This window comes from Aedes albopictus, chromosome 1 (assembly GCF_035046485.1).
Source record: "Aedes albopictus strain Foshan chromosome 1, AalbF5, whole genome shotgun sequence".
NCBI lineage: Eukaryota > Metazoa > Arthropoda > Insecta > Diptera > Culicidae > Aedes > Aedes albopictus.
The window spans coordinates 326,922,586-326,943,878 of record NC_085136.1 but is presented as its reverse complement, the minus strand read 5'-3'; the positions used below and the strand labels follow the sequence as shown (position 1 = coordinate 326,943,878).

The 21,293-nt window shown below is 46.3% G+C and overlaps 2 protein-coding genes across 3 annotated transcripts; one reads left to right on the top strand and one right to left on the bottom strand.

Moving 5' to 3' along the window:
- Window positions 1-237: 237 nt before the first annotated feature.
- On the top strand, window positions 238-7,389 carry LOC109406400 (zinc finger FYVE domain-containing protein 26 homolog). Of its 2 annotated transcripts, none has more exons than XM_062847311.1 (5): window positions 238-396; window positions 464-661; window positions 749-6,592; window positions 6,655-6,776; window positions 6,841-7,389. In XM_062847311.1, exons 2-5 carry the CDS (start codon window positions 602-604, stop codon window positions 7,280-7,282), a joined length of 6,468 nt encoding a protein of 2,155 aa, XP_062703295.1. In that variant the 5' UTR covers window positions 238-396; window positions 464-601; the 3' UTR covers window positions 7,283-7,389. The 2 variants fall into 2 exon arrangements, with proteins under 2 accessions (XP_062703295.1, XP_029723525.2); XM_029867665.2 differs by having other exon boundaries at window positions 238-402.
- Window positions 7,390-18,736: 11,347 nt separating this feature from the next.
- LOC134287764 (speckle-type POZ protein-like) lies at window positions 18,737-20,512 on the bottom strand. Its single transcript, XM_062850615.1, has one exon. It carries the CDS (start codon window positions 20,419-20,421, stop codon window positions 19,504-19,506), a length of 918 nt encoding a protein of 305 aa, XP_062706599.1. The 5' UTR covers window positions 20,422-20,512; the 3' UTR covers window positions 18,737-19,503.
- Between the last annotated feature and the right edge of the window lie 781 nt (window positions 20,513-21,293).

The window sequence follows — 21,293 nt, the reverse complement described above, 5'->3', positions numbered from 1 at the left end:
CTCATCTACTATGTACGGTTTATGCGTTCTGCATATAGTTTCCACAGAGTGTGCTTCGACGCTTATCCGATCTCTTATCTCTTTGCATCGCACCTCAGCCACTATGCGCTCAACGTAAGTTGTACCTGATTGATCATCTGTCCGAATGTGTTAGTGATATCTTTTCTTCACTGTATACATTGACCCAGTCAGTTTACCCAAATAATACCTGTATGCATGCATCTATCATCAGCAAAGAGCAAAACATAAACAAACTTGGAGACAATAAGAACACAGAATAATCCTCGGTCGCACCGAGGTAGCTTTATCCCGTCGTGTCATCTGTGATTCAGTGATTCAGTGCCCTCCCCAGTGCAGTCATCGTTCTTATCAGTCGTGTTCTACACCACCATCAGCGTAAGCGTAAGCAAATCGTTCAAGTGTCGTTCGTCCCTACTTTGATTTCTCGCTCGCAAATCCGCAGTCATCCGCATCACAATCACAATCTGCTGAGGTGGAGTATCGCATTTCAGAGTTCAGTCGTACAGTGCGGAAAGTGCATCGTTCGAGTCAAATGTGTCCTCTGGGGCGGTGGCATACTGCGTAGTCTGTGCGTGAAACTATGGACAAATTCAACGAGTACTGGGAGCTTCTTTCGGACAAGAGCATTCACATTGGCAAGGTAAGGAAGCTGGTGCTTCGACGTCATATTTCATTGTTCATTGATTAGCATTGCCACTGACTGACTGACTGTACTTTCACTCTCCAGGAGCTTATTGCGTACTACAAAACGCTGCACGAAAACGAAGATGGATCGCCTCTTTCCGAGCAGGGATGTCACTTTCTGTTGCAGAATTTGCTGGTCAATCCGTATCCGACGTGTCAGTTGTTGCGGCTGCTGGCCACCAGCAAAATACCCCTGAAGAACAGCACCATCCGGGAGATATGCGACGAGGGCATGTTGGATTTCTTGGAGAGTTTCGAGCGAGAGGATGTTGATAAGTTCTACAATTTGATTGCGAATAATCTACTGTCTAGTGGAGCGATTAATCAGGCTGTTCCGATCGTTCTGCGAATGCTGGAGGAGAATGTGATCGACAGAGAGTTGTTACTGTTGGCGTTGGTGTCCAGAAAGTCGCAAAAGTTGTTGAAGCATTTCCTCAAAAAGATTGAAACGACTCGGGAGCAGAGGTATCTTCTGGCAGCTGTTGAAGATAAGCGGCACTTCATGGTGGATGTCTTGAATAGCAGTGAAGAACTGTTCAACGATAAGGCTGTTTCCGATTACGTCCGGTTGTTTCGACTGATCGTTGGAATAAATCAAGGGAAGTTGCTAGCACTAGATATTCCACAAGAACTCCGATTTGCGGATGGGAGTTTCCTAGGAATGTATCTGAAGGAGATCCGACGAACAGCACTTCTTCAGGCTTTGTTCGAAGGGCAGGAAGTCGAATGGCAGGCCGATGATTATGCCAAAGAGCCGTCAGTGGTAGCGATGTACATGAAAAAGGGCTTGAAGATACTGCCCTCGCATTTTGAACAGCTGTCGGAAGCTATTTCCGAGAACGATAAGCTGAATGCGGCCATTTTGAAAGATTTCTTACCCGGGAACGAAGGGAATGTTTATTACTCGGAAGATGAGCGATCGCTTCAAATGCTGATGCTCTGGTATTACGTAATGGACGTCCTAAAGTTGTCACCGCAGCAGAAAACTTTCGCGGACGTTCTGGAAAGCAGAGCCAGCACCATTACGGCCGTCCTGAAATCTATTGAAAGTATCGAAACGTTCGTAAGTCTTCTGGAAAACGTGTTAACTCTGCTATTCGTCCGCTACGAACATTTACCCAAGAGGTCTCACGGTCAAGTCGGTTTCATGTGTTCAAACATGGTCTTGGAGGCAATCCTAAACAACCTTAAATTCGTAGCCGCCCAAAGAATTCACGCCGCAAACTACGACAATGCCGACGATAAACTGAAAGTCCGCCTCACCAAATGCATCGACATAATCAACGACGCTCTCTGGAGAATCTCGTTATTCTCGAATCTTGGAAGCAGCGACAATCCACCGCTTCAACTGACGGACATTGACTCTAGCAATATCATTACCAGGCTGCCCGACTTGGTGCAGGATGATGAGGACAGCATCTTCCGCAGTGCCGAAGCCCTTCAGAATCGAACCAAAAAGTATTCTACCTTCCCAAAGCGCAAACATTCCCGAAACGCTCCAAAACCTCCGCACGTATCGTCCAGTGGATCCACTGGGACCCGAACCATGCGCCATTCTCTTCCGCCAACGAACAAATTGAGTTCATCGCTGGACTCAACCATCACCGAACTAGCGCCGCGACCTCGAAGTCTCATCCCGAAAATGCTCGGATCTCCGGAAAAACTAGCCACATTCTGCCTGGTCAACAAGAAGCTGGACGAAGCCAAGGCCATCATCAGAAGTAAAGATCTTTCAACAACTGCCGTAGGTCACGATCTCCACTTCATGGAGAGTTTCACAAACATCCAGGAAAAACTGGCTCCCTTGATCGCACGCTACGATGCCATGCAGACGCGCCGGAATAGCGGTTCCATGTTGGAGGACATCCGATCTAGGACGGCGATCGGGTTCGAGGCGGCCAAGATCATCAGCACGGTGGAAACCTTCTCCAGCGAACAGAGAATCCGCCAAAGCGAACAGGATCTTCAGTTGCTGGACAAGTACGGAACGCAGTATCCGTTTCTGCGGCTGTTCCGTGGAGACAACCTGCGTAATGTCCACGCCATGGATCTCATGCTGGGCCTGCCGATGAACTACGATCTGAGCCTCAATCTGTACAACCTGGTGTCGAAGAGCCTGGACAAACCGGTGGAAGACATGAATGGCGAACGGTTCGCATACGTGGGTTTTCTGAAGCGGCTGATCGACGATATGCAACTGTTACGAGCCAGTGAAATCGTTGGAAAGCAACTGGTGACATTCCATCGGTTGTTGAGCCAGGAAGTGTGTCCTCTGGAAGCTGCTCAATTGGGACCACTGCTGGACAGTCGGCGTGCGCTGATTTCGTCCGGGTCATTGGAGGACTTCACGGGGGATGGAAAGGGTGATCGCTGGGCCGTGTGTAAGAAGATCCGGAAGTTCGTGGAAGGTGCCGAGAAGTTGATGAAGCTGTCCGAGGGCGATGGGAAATCGTTTTCTTCTAATGACATCATGAGGACGGATCTGCAGGAAGTGGTGGGGACGCTGGTGTTTGAAAAGAATGTTTCTTTGGGTGTTTTGGAACCTCTGGTAGCCGGCACCAATTCGAACTTGGTTCACATGATAGTTCAATACCTTGCCAAAGAGGTTGGCCGCAACTTGGAAGACAGTCCGGAGGCTTTACCAGATGTCGTCGAGTACGTTTCGGGAAAGAATGATCTGCTAGGTGTACTACTGAAGGAGATTGCTGGCTTGGATGCAGGGATTACACTGTTGACAAATTTGAAGAACCTCTCCTGTGTGAAGATCTTCGAACCTCTTTACGATTCGAAAATGTCGGCAGCGCTGGATCTCGATCGCTTTCAGGCGCAGTTACTTCTGAGCCAAGAAAACTGTGGAGAAATTCAGCGCCTTCGTGCATTGGATTACGTTCTTCAGCGAGAGTCTCTCCAAGACTATGACAAGCTCCAAGATTTGAGACATGAGATCGTAGAGAATTTGCTGAAGTCGGAAGATTTGGACCAAGTGATACCCGTTGAAGCGATCGTCAAAACAACCAAAGACATCAATCGAAAAGCAGAATATCTCCTGCACAATATCGATCTCATTCAGAAGGGTCCAACAGTTCTGGAGTTGATCAGCAGCATTCTTTTGTCGCGAAACGTTTCCTCACTGAACGTGGATTACCGGCAATCGTTGGAAACTTGGAAGTTCAAGCTGCAAGTTTACTCCGAATTAGGAGTCGTTATGGAAAACGATGATTGGCGAGCAGTTCGGGACCTCTCGGACAACTCCAAGGTAACCATCATGCAACGCTTGATACAGCAGAATATGTACGAACTGTGTTCTCGTTGGATCAAAATGCACCCGTTGAAGCCGGCTGAAGACTCTGGTTTGTTCGACATCTTCACAATTGGCGTGACAGACGCATCGCAACGCAATAAAGACTGCTCAGCGCTTCTGGCCATAATCGAAGGGATGTCCAAACAACACGTGGTGGATTTCTACGAATCTACCCTGCTGCGCGTGAGGAGCGTGACAATTATCAAGCATGCGATCGAGTACCTCGAGAATAACGGAGAGAACACGAAAAAGTACCAAAAGTACAGGATCTCGTTGGCGATCTTCGATCATCTTCCGGAAACAGACTCGAACCATCTTTGGAAGCTCATCAGCAGGCCGCTCTTGATCATAGAGCAATACCTGATGAACTCCAAGCTGGAGCTTCTTTCGACTGTGATGGAGTCCGTTCGACCACTGTTGAAGGACGAAGTTTGCGTCACCTGCTTCGAACAACGCGAATGTATTCGTGATCTTCGCTTACGCCTCAGTGGATCGATCGATTTGGATGCCACTCACGATAATCACTTCATTACCAACGAGTGCGTCGATTGTCTGTTGAGAATCTACGCAGGCAAAGCCCTAGACTACCGCGTATCGAGTGAATCTGGAACATCAGAAGCATCCATGCTTAATACTAGCTTGGATTTGTCCAGCTTGGATTCTCTGTGCGGAGCTTTCACCATGCCAAAGACGGTTCCAACTAAGGACGCCTGGGTTCGGGACGAGGATGCATCCCAGTGCATGTGCTGCAGAAGGAGCGTATTCTCGATGCTGAACCGTCGTCATCATTGCCGTCGCTGCGGCAGAGTAGTTTGTCATTCGTGTTCCAAGAAGAAGTTGGAGATTCCGGAACTCTACGAAAATGTACCGGTACGAGCCTGTGAAGATTGTGTGAGGCAGTCCCAAACGACATTTAGTGCTCCAGCGAAGGCGTCTAACGTGCTGGCCAATCTTCAGAACCTCGACGAGTGGCAGCTGACGGGAAACGTACGCAACGATAACATCATTCGAGAAGAATACAGCTATGAATACGCTCCATCCACCAGTCAATGTCTGGCCATCTGCAATCTCCATAGCCAGAATGAGGAATTGTCGAACTTCTTGCTGTATCATTGCGCCAAACTGGAAACGTTGCTACGTCCTATCCGTACGGGATATCCTAACCCGGAGTTGGACTACGCTTTGGTATCGCGAATGCTGCTGAACCTGACACTGGCGGCCAAGGTTCGTGGACTAGAGTTCTCCGAAGCGGACAAGATGAAAGAGCATGCCGAGATCATACTTTCGATCGTGAAAAACGATTGCGAGTCGTTATTGCTACAGGAATCGATGAGTAGTGCAAATCTACGGAAGCTGCGGGATGCGCTCGTTCTGGCGGAAAAGTGGAGTCTTGCTCTGGAGCTGTCCCTGAAATGTGGATTCTCAACCAGTGGCGTAATGGCTGCTTGGGGTACAACTTGTCTACGTGCAGGATGTTACGAAACGGCACGCGATAAGTTCTCCTACTGCTTGCAGAAGCTCTCTACGGACGCCGACAATAGTACAATCCTAAACTGTATAGAATCTCCGGAAACTAAATTGGCGAACTACAAAACAGCGATCCCCATCAAACGTCCTGCGAAAAGTCCACCGCTACTGCTGGAAATCATCAGTATTCTTGAATCGACGGCACAAGCACAACCTCCGGAAGTTGTCGCCAGAGCCAGTATGATCAAGAACTCCAACACTTCACTATCCTCCAGCATCCGCAAGAAAACCAAAGATAACATTCCACTTCACGAGCCTGCCCTGAACATCCTGAACACGCTCTCCAATCTGAAGCACATCACCAAAGGCAACTACACCGACTTTCTGCCAGAAAAACGAGCCCTTCGCAGTAAGGATACCTCCCTGACCAGCAGCGGAAACTCTTCCGATTATCTGCAGACCTTGGACTGCATTATGAGCACTAGATACTTCGAAGAGTCCATGTATTATCTACTAACGTACGGAGCGCATCAGGACGTGACGAACTTCCTGATCAAACATCGCCAAATCCTGCCTGCCATGAAGTACGTGCTGATGCAGCAGGTTGATCCGGAGGTTATGCTCCAAACGATCATCCTGCCATACTTGAAAACCGGTCGCCTCGAAACCGTCATCCAGGTGATGAGCAGCATGGACGAAACGCTACTCACCTGGAGAGCGTACATCATCTACAGCTGCCGCTACCTGGAAACGAACCGGATGTTGAACTGCCTGTATAACCTACAACTACTACTAGGCGACCCGATCCGGGCCAGCATGACCTGCGTTCGGTTCTACTCGATGGACGCGAAGAACTTCACCGATCTGGAGGCGAACACGTTCCACCTGAAGAACAGCGCCGCCCATCTGCAGTCGGAGCTGGAGTCGTGCAACTGGGAGGAGATCAGCGTGGAGAGCTTGGGCGTGCGGGGAGGCGAAACGCACAAGAGCCTGCTGATGAAGATGGAACCGAAGGAGCTGAACAACCACATCAACACGATACTGCGCCAGCTGGAGGTGGCGAAGTTCCTGGCGAACTGCGAGGCCCACGGGAAGGACGTGGTGGGATTGCTGCCGAAGGTATGTGAGGTGTAGTATGTAACGATTATTCCCAGAATGACTTTTGTTCCTTTGTTATCCAGCTGTTCATAGAATACCATAAAATACCGACCCTGTTCGGTACGGTTCACGAGAAACTTCAACTGGCGGTACTGATACTGGTTTGCGGCAAGAACATTGAGGAAGGTTTCGGACTTTCGTATAGGTAAGTTTAGCATATTCGGACACTTCGAATCCTCGCGCATTAACACCCAACCATCCCTTTGTAGAGTGATCCAGGACTTCAACCTGAACAGCATGCGGGTGTACAGCCTGACGGCCAAGTACTTCATCGGAGAGTCGCAGGTCGAAGAGGTAGATCGGTTGTTGCAGGCTATCGTTAGTAATAGTGCCGCCACGGTCGATACCAACAGTTTCTGCGACGAGCTGATCAAGAACGCGGTCGAGACGGCCATCTCGATCCACGGGAGCAGTTCGCACGTGAAATCGTCGCTAGAGGGACTGATCAAGCGGATCAGCGAGGTCGGGCTGAAGATCCATTGCTACATTATCACTGGGCAGTTGAAGACGGCCTACCTGTATGCGAACAAGCATGGACGGATTGGTGATATTAGGAAAATTTTACGTCAATCGGAGGTTCTGAACCAAGTGCACGTGAAGAGGCTGTGTGAATCGAAGCTGGCCGCCGAGGGTGGCGGTCTGCGGAAGTAGAATAGTTACATGTGTTATAGAAGCAATATTTTACGTATGTTGATATTATATTACTGTTAAGTGTATTATCGAAAGAATAAATCAATATCGTTTTTTATTTGAGCAAATCTTCAAAAAAGATCATTAGATTGAATGGATTTGGAAATTTATCGCCTTGCTGGAATATAGTGGCTTGAGTCAATGCTAAAGTGAGTCGAGAGCGACTGTCTCATCGTGGCGCTAGCTTTGATTCCGAACATTACCTGTTGATGATGGAGCTACACCCAAAACACTTTGTAATTAACAACTTTCGGTACCGAAGGCTGCCTCGGTACGAGCTAGGGCGACTGAAACAACCGGATTTCGCTACTTCATACGCGCATACGTCTCGAGGCAACGTTTCCGAACAAGCAGCCACAAACGATGTCGGGTACGTGGAAAGAAATCGATCGAACGTATTGTTGGGTGTGAGGAGTGCAGAGATATATAACGAACCACAGGCGGCAATGCTGCAGCATGATACCCGGCAGAACGTAACATGATACAAACAGAAGCGGAAGCAGCGGACTCGCCTCTTCCAGACAGGAATGGAAAATGATGAAGATTGTAGCTGAGTAGACACAAACCAAAACAAACGTACTCGTGTATTTAATATAACCATTTTCCATTTACTATTGAATATAACCACGCTTAAATGCACTTCCTGCACCTCTACTAGTTTTTCACGAATAAAAACTCATGAGTGTTTTTGTTTTCGTTTTGCTTCTTACTCATGAAGCAGGCGGGTGCGAATTTAACTCACACTTGCTTCATGATGAGAACAATTCCATCACTGCTTCCAGGAGAGAAAAAGCCGCTTTGAAGAAGCGCGTCGCAAAATTCGATCTCGATGTAGGGGTCTAAAGGATTGGATTTAGGAAAAGATAACTGATCGTATAGCTATATTTTTATGTGGATGTTTCTTGATTAATCGTCGCGTTGTTTTAGACGGTTGTGGTCAGAGTCCTGCGATTATTCTGGCGAGAATATTGAGAGGATTCTGGTGAGAATCCTGACAGGATTCTGGTGAGAATCCTGAGAGGATTCTGGTGAGAATTCTGAGTGGATTCTGGTGAGAATTTTGAGAGGATTCTGGTGAGCATCCTGAGAGGATTCTGGTGAGAATCCTGAGAGAATTCTGGTGAGGATCCTGAGAGGATTCTGGTGAGAATCCTGTGAGGATTCTGGTGAGAATCCTGAGAGGATTCTGGTGAGAATCCTGAGAGGATTCTGGTGAGAATCTTGAGAGGATTCCGGTGAGAATCCTGAGAGGATTCTGGAGAGAATCCTGAGAGGATTCCGGTGAGAATCCTGAGAGGATTCCGGTGAGAATCCTGAGAGGATTCTGGTGAGAATCCTGAGAGGATTCTGGTGAGAATCCTGAGAGGATTCTGGTGAGAATCCTGAGAGGATTCTGGTGAGAATCCTGAGAGGATTCTGGTGAGAATCCTGAGAGGATTCTGGTGAGAATCCTGAGAGGATTCTGGTGAGAATCCTGAGAGGATTCTGGTGAGAATCCTGAGAGGATTCTGGTGAGAATCCTGAGAGAATTCTGGTGAGAATCCTGAGAGGATTCTGGTGAGAATCCTGAGAGGATTCTGATGAGAATCCTGAGAGGATTCTGGTGAGAATCCTGAGAGGATTCTGGTGAGAATCCTGAGAGGATTCTGGTGAGAATCCTGAGAGGATTCTGGTGAGAATCCTGAGAGGATTCTGGTGAGAATCCTGAGAGGATTCTGGTGAGAATCCTGAGAGGATTCTGGTGAGAATCCTGAGAGGATTCTGGTGAGAATCCTGAGAGGATTCTGGTGAGAATCCTGAGAGGATTCTGGTGAGAATCCTGAGAGGATTCTGGTGAGAATCCTGAGAGGATTCTGGTGAGAATCCTGAGAGGATTCTGGTGAGAATCCTGAGAGGATTCTGGTGAGAATCCTGAGAGGATTCTGGTGAGAATCCTGAGAGGATTCTGGTGAGAATCCTGAGAGGATTCTGGTGAGAATCCTGAGAGGATTCTGGTGAGAATCCTGAGAGGATTCTGGTGAGAATCCTGAGAGGATTCTGGTGAGAATCCTGAGAGGATTCTGGTGAGAATCCTGAGAGGATTCTGGTGAGAATCCTGAGAGGATTCTGGTGAGAATCCTGAGAGGATTCTGGTGAGAATCCTGAGAGGATTCTGGTGAGAATCCTGAGAGGATTCTGGTGAGAATCCTGAGAGGATTCTGGTGAGAATCCTGAGAGGATTCTGGTGAGAATCCATAGAGGATTCTGGTGAGAATCCTGAGAGGATTCTGGTGAGAATCCTGAGAGGATTCTGGTGAGAATCCTGAGAGGATTCTGGTGAGAATCCTGAGAGGATTCTGGTGAGAATCCTGAGAGGATTCTGGTGAGAATCCTGAGAGGATTCTGGTGAGAATTCTGAGAGGATTCTGGTGAGAATCCTGACAGGATTCTGATGAGAATCCTGACAGGATTCTGGTGAGAATCCTGAGAGGATTCTGGTGAGAATCCTGAGAGGATTCTGGTGAGAATCCTGACAGGATTCTGGTGAGAATCCTGACAGGATTCTGGTGAGAATCCTGACAGGATTCTGGTGAGAATCCTGACAGGATTCTGGTGAGAATCCTGACAGGATTCTGGTGAGAATCCTGACAGGATTCTGGTGAGAATCCTGACAGGATTCTGGTGAGAATCCTGACAAGATTCTGGTGAGAATCCTGAGAGGATTCTGGTGAGAATCCTGAGAGGATTCTGGTGAGAATCCTGACAGGATTCTGGTGAGAATCCTGACAGGATTCTGGTGAGAATACTGACAGGATTCTGGTGAGAATCCTGACAGGATTCTGGTGAGAATCCTGACAGGATTCTGGTGAGAATCCTGACAGGATTCTGGTGAGGATCCTGACAGGATTCTGGTGAGAATCCTGACAGGATTCTGGTGAGAATCTTGAGAGGATTCTGGTGAGAATCCTGACAGGATTCTGGTGAGAATCCTGACAGGATTCTGGTGAGAATCCCGAGAGGATTCTGGTGAGAATCCTGACAGGATTCTGGTGAGAATCCTGACAGGATTCTGGTGAGAATCCTGACAGGATTCTGGTGAGAATCCTGACAGGATTCTGGTGAGAATCCTGACAGGATTCTGGTGAGAATCCTGACAGGATTCTGGTGAGAATCCTGACAGGATTCTGGTGAGAATCCTGACAGGATTCTGGTGAGAATCCTGACAGGATTCTGGTGAGAATCCTGAGAGGATTCTGGTGAGAATCCTGAGAGGATTCTGGTGAGAATCCTGAGAGGATTCTGGTGAGAATCCTGAGAGGATTCTGGTGAGAATCCTGAGAGGATTCTGGTGAGAATCCTGAGAGGATTCTGGTGAGAATCCTGAGAGGATTCTGGTGAGAATCCTGAGAGGATTCTGGTGAGAATCCTGAGAGGATTCTGGTGAGAATCCTGAGAGGATTCTGGTGAGAATCCTGAGAGGATTCTGGTGAGAATCCTGAGAGGATTCTGGTGAGAATCCTGAGAGGATTCTGGTGAGAATCCTGAGAGGATTCTGGTGAGAATCCTGAGAGGATTCTGGTGAGAATCCTGAGAGGATTCTGGTGAGAATCCTGAGAGGATTCTGGTGAGAATCCTGAGAGGATTCTGGTGAGAATCCTGAGAGGATTCTGGTGAGAATCCTGAGAGGATTCTGGTGAGAATCCTGAGAGGATTCTGGTGAGAATCCTGAGAGGATTCTGGTGAGAATCCTGAGAGGATTCTGGTGAGAATCCTGAGAGGATTCTGGTGAGAATCCTGAGACGATTCTGGTGAGAATCCTGAGAGGATTCTGGTGAGAATCCTGAGACGATTCTGGTGAGAATCCTGAGACGATTCTGGTGAGAATCCTGAGACGATTCTGGTGAGAATCCTGAGAGGATTCTGGTGAGAATCCTGAGAGGATTCTGGTGAGAATCCTGAGAGGATTCTGGTGAGAATCCTGAGAGGATTCTGGTGAGAATCCTGAGAGGATTCTGGTGAGAATCCTGAGAGGATTCTGGTGAGAATCCTGAGAGGATTCTGGTGAGAATCCTGAGAGGATTCTGGTGAGAATCCTGAGAGGATTCTGGTGAGAATCCTGAGAGGATTCTGGTGAGAATCCTGAGAGGATTCTGGTGAGAATCCTGAGAGGATTCTGGTGAGAATCCTGAGAGGATTCTGGTGAGAATCCTGAGAGGATTCTGGTGAGAATCCTGAGAGGATTCTGATGAGAATCCTGAGAGGATTCTGATGAGAATCCTGACAGGATTCTGGTGAGAATCCTGAGAGGATTCTGGTGAGAATCCTGAGAGGATTCTGGTGAGAATCCTGAGAGGATTCTGGTGAGAATCCTGACAGGCTTCTGGTGAGAATCCTGACAGGATTCTGGTGAGAATCCTGACAGGATTCTGGTGAGAATCCTGACAGGATTCTGGTGAGAATCCTGACAGGATTCTGGTGAGAATCCTGACAGGATTCTGGTGTGAGTCCTGACAGGATTCTGGTGAGAATCTTGACAGGATTCTGGTGAGAATCTTGACAGGATTCTGGTGAGAATCTTGACAGGATTCTGGTGAGAATCCTGAGAGGATTCTGGTGAGAATCCTGACAGGATTCTGGTGAGAATCCTGACAGGATTCTGGTGAGAATCCTGACAGGATTCTGGTGAGAATCCTGACAGGATTCTGGTGAGAATCCTGACAGGATTCTGTTGAGAATTCTGAGTGGATTCTGGTGAGAATTCTGAGAGGATTCTGGTGAGCATCCTGAGAGGATTCTGGTGAGAATCCTGAGAGAATTCTGGTGAGAATTCTGAGAGGATTCTGGTGAGAATCCTGTGAGGATTCTGGTGAGAATCCTGTGAGGATTCTGGTGAGAATCCTGAGAGGATTCTGGTGAGAATCTTGAGAGGATTCCGGTGAGAATCCTGAGAGAGGATTCTGGAGAGAATCCTGAGAGGATTCTGGTGAGAATCCTGAGAGGATTCCGGCGAGAATCCTGAGAGAGGATTCTGGAGAGAATCCTGAGAGGATTCTGGTGAGAATCCTGAGAGGATTCTGGTGAAAATCCTGAGAGGATTCCGGTGAGAATCCTGAGAGGATTCCGGTGAGAATCCTGAGAGGATTCTGGTGAGAATCCTGAGAGGATTCTGGTGAGAATCCTGAGAGGATTCTGGTGAGAATCCTGAGAGGATTCCGGTGAGAATCCTGAGTGGATTCTGGTGAGAATCCTTCGAGGATTCTGGCGAGAATCTTTCGAGGATTCTGGCGAGAATCTTTCGAGGATTCTGGCGAGAATCTTTCCTTCGAGGATTCTTGCGATAATCCTTCGAGGATTCTGGCGAGAATCCTTCGAGGATTCTGGCGAGAATCCTACGAGGATTCTGGCGAGAATCCTACGAGGATTCTGGCGAGAATCCTACGAGGATTCTGGCGAGAATCCTACGGGGATTCTGGCGAGAATCCTACGAGGATTCTGGCGAGAATCCTACGAGGATTCTGGCGAGAATCTCGAGGATTCTGGCGAGAATCCTTCTAGGATTCTGGCGAGAATCCTTCGAGGATTCTGGCGAGAATCCTTCGAGGATTCTGGCGAGAATCCTTCGAGGATTCTGGCGAGAATCCTTCGAGGATTCTGGCGAGAATCCTTCGAGGATTCTGGCGAGAATCCTTCGAGGATTCTGGCGAGAATCCTTCGAGGATTCTGGCAAGAATCCTTCGAGGATTCTAGCAAATTCCTACGAGGATTCTATCAAGAATCCTACGAGGATTCTTGCGAGAATCCTACGAGGGTTCTAGCGAGAATCCTTCGAGGATTCTGGCAAGAATCCTTCGAGGATTCTGGCGAGAATCCTTCGAGAATTCTGGCGAGAATCCTTCGAGGATTCTAGCGAGAATCCTTCGAGGATTCTAGCGAGAATCCTTCGAGGATTCTAACGAGAATCCTTCGAGGATTCTGGCGAGAATCCTTCGAAGATTCTGGCGAGAATCCTACGAGGATTCTAGCAAATTCCTACGAGGATTCTATCAAGAATCCTACGAGGATTCTTGCGAGAATCCTACGAGGGTTCTAGCGAGAATCCTACGAGGGTTCCAGCGAGAATCCTACGAGGATTCTAGCGAGAATCCTACGAGGATTCTAGCGAGAATCCTACGAGGATTCTAGCGAGAATCCTTCGAGGATTCTAGCAAGAATCCAATGAGGATTGTAGCGAGAGTCCTGAAAGGATTCTGACGACAATCCTGAGAGGATTCTGACGAGAATTCTGAGAGGATTCTGACGAGAATCCTGAGCGGATTCTGGTGAGAATCCTGAGAGGATTCTGGTGAGAATCCTGAGAGGATTCTGGCGAGAAGCCAGAGAGGATTCTGGCGAGAATCCAGAGAGGATTCTGGTGAGAATCCTCAGAGGATTCTGGTGAGAATCCTGAGAGGATTCTGGTGAGAATCCTGATAGGATTCTGGTAAGAACCCTGAGAGGATTCTGGTGATTATCGTACGAGGATTCTGGTGAGAATCGTACGAGAATCCTACGAGGATTCTAGCGAGCATCCTACGAGGATTCTAGCGCGAATTCCACGAGGATCCTAGCGAGAATCCTACGAGGATTCTAGCGAGAATCTTACGAGGATACTAGCAAGAATCCTACGAGCATTCTAGCGAGAATCCTACGAGCATTCTAGCGAGAATCCTTCGAGGATTCTTGCGAGAATCCTACGAGGATCTTGCGAGAATCCTACGAGGATCTTGCGAGAATCCTACGAGGATCTTGCGAGAATCCTACGAGGATTCTTGAGGATCCTTCGAGGATTCTAGCGAGAATCCTACGAGGATTCCAGCGAGAATCGTACGAGGATTCTAGCGAGAATTCCACGAGGATTCAGCGACAAGGTTGAAACGCCCTCAACGATTCACAGGAACATTAAACATGACTGTGCGCGTGTACATGCAAATACGTACACGGGAACTGTAGCATCTCACGCACACTTATTCATAATGTTGTTCCCGGGAGTCGTTAGCGGCGCTAGTGTGCTTGAAGTTCTCAGAGTATATGGAGCAAGAGGGTAGATGTCTGTCTTGTTATTAGCCGTCTGCGATTCTAGCAAGAATCCTACGAGGATTCTAGCGAGAATCCTACGAGAATGCTAGCGAGAATCCCACGAGGATTCTAGCGAGAATCCTACGAAGATTCTAGCGAGAATCCTACGAGGATTCTAGCGAGAATCCTACGAGGATTCTTGCGAGAATCCTACGAGGATTCTAGCGAGAAACCCACGAGGATTCTAGCGAGAATCCTTAAAGGATTCTGGCGAGAATCCTACGAAAAGCCTAGCGAGAATTCTACGAGGATTCTAACGAGAATCCAACGAGGATTCTAGCGAGAAACCTACGAGGATTCTAACGAGAATCCTACGAGAATGCTAGCGAGAATCCTACGAGAATGCTAGCGAGAATCCCACGAGAAGCCTAGCGAGAATTCTACGAGGATTCTAGCGAGAATCCTACGAGGATTCTAGCGAGAATCCTACGAGAATGCTAGCGAGAATCCTACGAGGATTCTGGCGAGAATCCTACGAGGATTCTGGCGAGAATCCTACGAGGATTCTAGCGAGAATCCTACGAGGATTCTAGCGAGAATCCTACGAGGATTCTAGCGAGGATTCTAGCGAGAATCCTACGAGGATTCTTGCGAGAATCCTACGAGGATTCTAGCGAGAAACCCACGAGGATTCTGACGAGAATCCTGAGCGGATTCTGACGACAATCCTAAAGAGGATTCTGACGAGAATTCTGAGAGGATTCTTACGAGAATCCTGAGTGGATTCTGACGACAATCCTGAGAAGATTCTGGCGAGAATCCTTCGAGGATTCTGGCGAGAATCCTTCGAGGATTCTGGCGAGAATCCTTCGAGGATTCTGGCGAGAATCCTTCGAGGATTCTGGCGAGAATCCTTCGAGGATTCTAGCGAGAATCCTTCGAGGATTCTAACGAGAATCCTTCGAGGATTCTGGCGAGAATCCTTCGAAGATTCTGGCGAGAATCCTACGAGGATTCTAGCAAATTCCTACGAGGATTCTATCAAGAATCCTACGAGGATTCTTGCGAGAATCCTACGAGGGTTCTAGCGAGAATCCTACGAGGGTTCCAGCGAGAATCCTACGAGGATTCTAGCGAGAATCCTACGAGGATTCTAGCGAGAATCCTACGAGGATTCTAGCGAGAATCCTTCGAGGATTCTAGCAAGAATCCAATGAGGATTGTAGCGAGAGTCCTGAAAGGATTCTGACGACAATCCTGAGAGGATTCTGACGAGAATTCTGAGAGGATTCTGACGAGAATCCTGAGCGGATTCTGGTGAGAATCCTGAGAGGATTCTGGTGAGAATCCTGAGAGGATTCTGGCGAGAAGCCAGAGAGGATTCTGGCGAGAATCCAGAGAGGATTCTGGTGAGAATCCTCAGAGGATTCTGGTGAGAATCCTCAGAGGATTCTGGTGAGAATCCTTCGAGGATTCTGGTGAGAATCCTGAGAGGATTCTAGCGAGAATCCTACGAGGATTCTAGCGAGAATCCTGCGAGGATTCTAGCGAGAATCCTGCGAGGATTCTAGCGAGAATCCTACGAGGATTCTAGCGAGAATCCTGCGAGGATTCTAGCGAGAATCCTGCGAGGATTCTAGCGAGAATCCTACGAGGATTTTAGCGAGAATCCAACGAGGATTCTAGCGAGAATCCTACGAGGATTCTAGCGAGAATCCTACGAGGATTCTAGCGAGAATCCTACGAGGATTCTAGCGAGAATCCTACGAGGATTCTAGCGAGAATCCTACGAGGATTCTAGCGAGAATCCTACGAGGATTCTAGCGAGAATCCAACGAGGATTCTAGCGAGAATCCAACGAGGATTCTAGCGAGAATCCAACGAGGATTCTAGCGAGAATCCTACGAGAATGCTAGCGAGAATCCCACGAGGATTCTGGCGAGAATCCTTCGAGGATTCTGGCGAGAATCCTTCGAGGATTCTAGCGAGAACCCTTCGCGGATTCTATCGAGAATCCTACGAGGAATCTAGCGAGAATCCTACGAAGATTGTAGCGAGAATTCTACGAGGACTCTAGCAAGAATCCTACGAGGATTCTGCTGAGAATCCCACGAGGATTCTGCAGAGAATCTTACGAGGATTCTAGCGAGAATTCTACGAGGACTCTAGCAAGAATCCTACGAGGATTCTGCTGAGAATCCTACTAGGATTCTGGTGAGAATCCTATAAGTATTCTAGTGAGAATCCTTACGAAGATTCTGGTGAGAATCCTACGAGGATTCTAGCGAAAATCCTTCGAGAATTCTGATGAGAACTCAGAAAACCCTCGAAAATTCCACCGTTACTCAGGCGTTACTCCAAATGCCGTCGAAAATGCTATGAAACCTCCTGAAATGCCTTCAAAATCCTTTTTAAACCCCCTCGGATCCCATGGAACGCACCCGAGACGCTCAGAAACCCACGAAACCGCCACCGTAACGCTTCGACGCCTCTGAAACCCGGAATCACAAGAGCCGCTTCGTCATTGCTTCGGCAGGCGGCTGTGACACAGTGCGCAAAAACGAGCCTTTACCGTTTTAGTTTACACTTGCGGTTGTAAACTTATTATCCAAAATACGATGTTTAAATCGAAATTGCAAAACAACGACAATAGCTAGAACTTTGGTGTCAAAGAACAAATTGTAGAGCGGAACACAGGGAGCACAACTTTGCCTAACGACGAACTTCAATTGATTACGTATTTTTCAAAGATAATTGACAAAAACAAGCTTAAAGACACTACTTATGAGGTTCTTCACTCTAGAAAACTAAGTTCAATATGGTGGCTGTTTTAAACTCTAAAACGATGCAATATGGATTATATTTGGCATAGCGAAGATGTCTGGAGTCCAGAAATAACGACGAAAATAACCAAGATGGCGGTCTAAAATCCAAGATGGCTGCTCCAGCTTCACTATGGTGGCTGTTTAATGATGTTTTTAGGCTCTAAAACCAGGCTATATTGGTATATTTGGTATGGGGAAGATGTCTGTAGTCCAAAATTGATGACCAAAATATCCAAGATGGCTACTTCAGATTGAAAATGGTGGCTGTTTTCCGGTTCTAGAACCATGCAATGTGGGCATATTTGGCTTGGGGAAGATGTTTGGAGTCCAAAATTGATGACCAAAATACCCAAGATGGCGGTCTAAAATCCAAGATAGCGGCTTAAAAAAATGTTTTGGAGACCAAATCCAAGACGGCTGTCCCAAATTGAAGATAGTGGCTGTTTAACGGTATTTTAGGCTCTTAAGCCATGCAATATGGGTTGTGTATATTTGGTATGAGGAAGATGTCCTAAGTCCAAATATGCAGACCAATATATTCAAGATGGCGGTCTAAAATCCAAGATGGCGGCTCCAAATTCAAGATGGCGTCTGTTGAATTGAGTTGTTGGCTCTAAAGCCATTCAATATGGCTATATTTGGCGTGGAGAAAATGTCCGGAGGTCAAAAATGGCGCCCGGAGTATCCAAAATGGCGGCTGTTTAATGAAGTTTGAGGCTCTAGAGCCTTTTAATATGGGTATAGGGAAGAAGTCTGGAGTTCAAGATGGCAACCAGAACATCCAAAACGGCGCACTTAAATCCAAAATGGCGGCTTAGAATTCAAGAGTCTACACACCAAAATTTTTGAAATGCTTCCAGCACGCCAAAAATCAGCAAAAGAAATTGCTGAATTTCAGTAACATTTTTGCTGAATTTCAGCACAACTTTGCTGATCAACTGTCAAAATTGCTGGATGGTTCAGCAAGTTGAAAAATAATTGCTGATACTCAGTAATTTGTATTGCTGATTGCAATCAGCACGCCAAAAATCAGCAAAGTTTGCTGATTACCAGCAAAAATATTTTGCAGTGTAAGTGGACAATGCTTTAGCTTACTGTCTACGGTTCTGCTTCACAATTACGAATGACGGACGACGAAATTATGGAACAGCATGAATGGCCGGTGTGCGATTTCGCGTACCGTCACCCTCGTTGGTTTGACCGTATCTAATCTGAACACTTTTTAATTTGACCCCCTCTAATCTGCACATCGTTCAAACTAAAAATGGTTCAAACGTCATTCTGCTTATGGAACGGGGTGAAAAGGAACGCAGAATCAAAACAAAACAGCAAAAAGGGTAACCAACAGTGTGTGTTTTGATGCCCACAGGGTTACTAGAAGTTCAAATTAAAAAATGAACCCCGCTGGTTTGCATGAGGTGTCGTTCAAACCAACGGGGGTAGACGGTAGTCAGCGGAATGTTAATGCTGTTGGGCTGGGTTCGTTCGGTAACTTATATTATCTTTTTATCATAGGTTTCATCTATCTTTCAAACAAAGGCTGGCAAGAGAAATATTTAATTTTTTATTTGTTGATTTAAATTTTAATTTATAACCTAATAGATATTATCTGTCGATCAGTAATATTTGTCTCTCTTATTTAACGATTTTCTGCGAACCGGTGCATTGCGCGACTTGGTTCATTCCATCAAGTGTCATTCCGCGAAATGTAACACAGTAAAAATGAATTCCGCAAGATGGATTTCGGCGATACAAACGTACGGTTCCCCTAGTTATTCGCACTAGAATATGTAACCACCCCTTTCGCCGGTCGCTAGGTATACGCAAAAGCTATCGGATATTATTTTAGGGAATTAAAAAACATAGTTTGAAATATTCAAATCTGTACCAGTAGTTTTATTTAAACTTATTCCATTGAATAGAAGAATTGATTAATTATTTTGTTCATATGTTTACCTTGATACATTGTTCAGGACTTTGATTTTCTGTAAGACAAAATACTCGCTATTGTTTGTTTTGTTTGTGTTGAATACCGTTATATATTAAATATGTCAGGATCTTAAAGCTTCTTGAAACTTTAATCAAAATGGTGGCTGTATATTGTATAGTCTGGAAACGAATCAGTGAAAAGTTGTATGCTGTGGCTTTTCCAACACTAGCTTCTCATTACCAGCTTATTTTAAGCTACAGAAATATGGTATGGTATGTGGCGTTAGAAACACTGTGCCTGATACCACAATGATCGGGACAACTACCCTAGCTAAAATTTCACGTTCTAATGAGACAAGTCTGTTGCAGATGGAAAATTGCCGTAGATCCGTTCTAGGCTGGCTTCAACTTATTTGATAGGTGGTACTCTTCATCATTGTGCTCAACATTTTGTTTATTCTTCTGCAAAACGTAACTGAGGGAATGCCCTTGTACCATAAGTTTCCATTCATCTGTTTTTAGTACCTCCGCTATATTGTCTGCGATGAATTTTGCGACACTCCGTTGCAACGAAGCTGCACTACAAAGCGCGGCAAGGGCTTGATATTCCACCGCGGTATCCACCGTCACTTTGGCACTGAGCGTCTGCTCACAGAGTGCTTTCAGTCTGCCCAAGTCGTATTTGTCCGCTGCTCTTAGGAGGCTACCGGCCAGGTTTTCAATGTTCGGCGAAGAATACGAATATATATAGATCAGCATTTCCCTCACTACTTCGAAGTCAAAATCATCAATTTTAATCACATTTTGGCTGCTTTCCTGCATGTCTGCTCTAAACATCGCTTCGAATACGGGGCTGTGGGCAGCCAACATGACTTTGTGGGCTCTGATTTGTCTTTCTCCAACCACCACGGTGACATCCGTATATTTTTCGTCAGTCAGCATTCTCAACTGGTTATGAAGCTGATATTCCGGTAGAGCGTTATATTCATTTTCTCCGGAAATTATTTCACAACGTAATGTCAGTATGCCTCCAGGGAATACTTCTTCGTTTTTGAGAAATGAGTATGGCTCAACGCTTCCGTCTCTATGTCCGCGCCACCCTCCTGGCGAATACTTTAGGGCCACACTGGCCCAAGAATAAACTTTTCGATTGGCATTCCCCAATGCATATATGAAGTATCTGAGATGATTTGAATTTAGTTTAGCCTGATCTTTGAAATCAGAAACTCTCAAGAAAGCGTCGACGTACCTCCTGAATCCAGTGTGGTCAATCCATAAATGGAGGCATAGTTTCCACGAATTACCTAACATCCAGAAGTCGTCGGACTCTACAGCCCATTCTTTATACGCTGTATAACGTTTCGTATCAAACTCAAATGTCCACGTGACAATATGAGAGGCACCCGATACAACGTTGACAGATCCAGCCGAACTTTCCATATTTGCAACGATAGTGCTACCTAGTTGTTGAAAAAACGATATTAGAAGAAGGAAACATATGTTGCTTGTTGAAAACAACCCTGTAGATAGCAGACGTCGAAAAGTATTGATGAAGTGTGTATCACAGGAACGCTACGATGCAACTGCACATGAAAAATAGAATAATAGTGATTACAAATCTGTTAATTCTATAGGCGCAAACACGAGATTATTCATTTGGAAAGACATACGTGTTACGAACAATCTTCATTAAATTGGGTTGACGTTATAGGGGAGACTGGGGAGCCTTGATCTCTCGGGAGACTTGTTCCCCCCATGTTTTCTCGGAATCAAAACCAGTATTCTTCTAGCGTATTTTTTTTCCAAACCTACATCTGAACATCTGAAGTGGTTTAGTTTGTGCATTGCATTATTTTTTAACGGCTGATGGTTTGTTTTGAATCGTTCAGAAATCTTTTAGGTGATTTCAGAAAAAAAAATCTCAATTATTTTGCGGGAATTGCACTAAATCGTGTCAAAATTGCACAGCGCATAGTTTAATGTGAATACTACCAAACATATTCATCCAAAACATCTAAAATTATTTTCTCTTTAAATGAACCATGTGCTCAAAAAGGGATCAAGTGTCACCCATTTTTGTAAAACACATCACAAGACATGCCTCCATAAAAACCCAGATTTGAAATAATAATTTAAAGTTCTGCTGTTGTGTATAAACTTGCAATAGATGTTTGCCTACAATT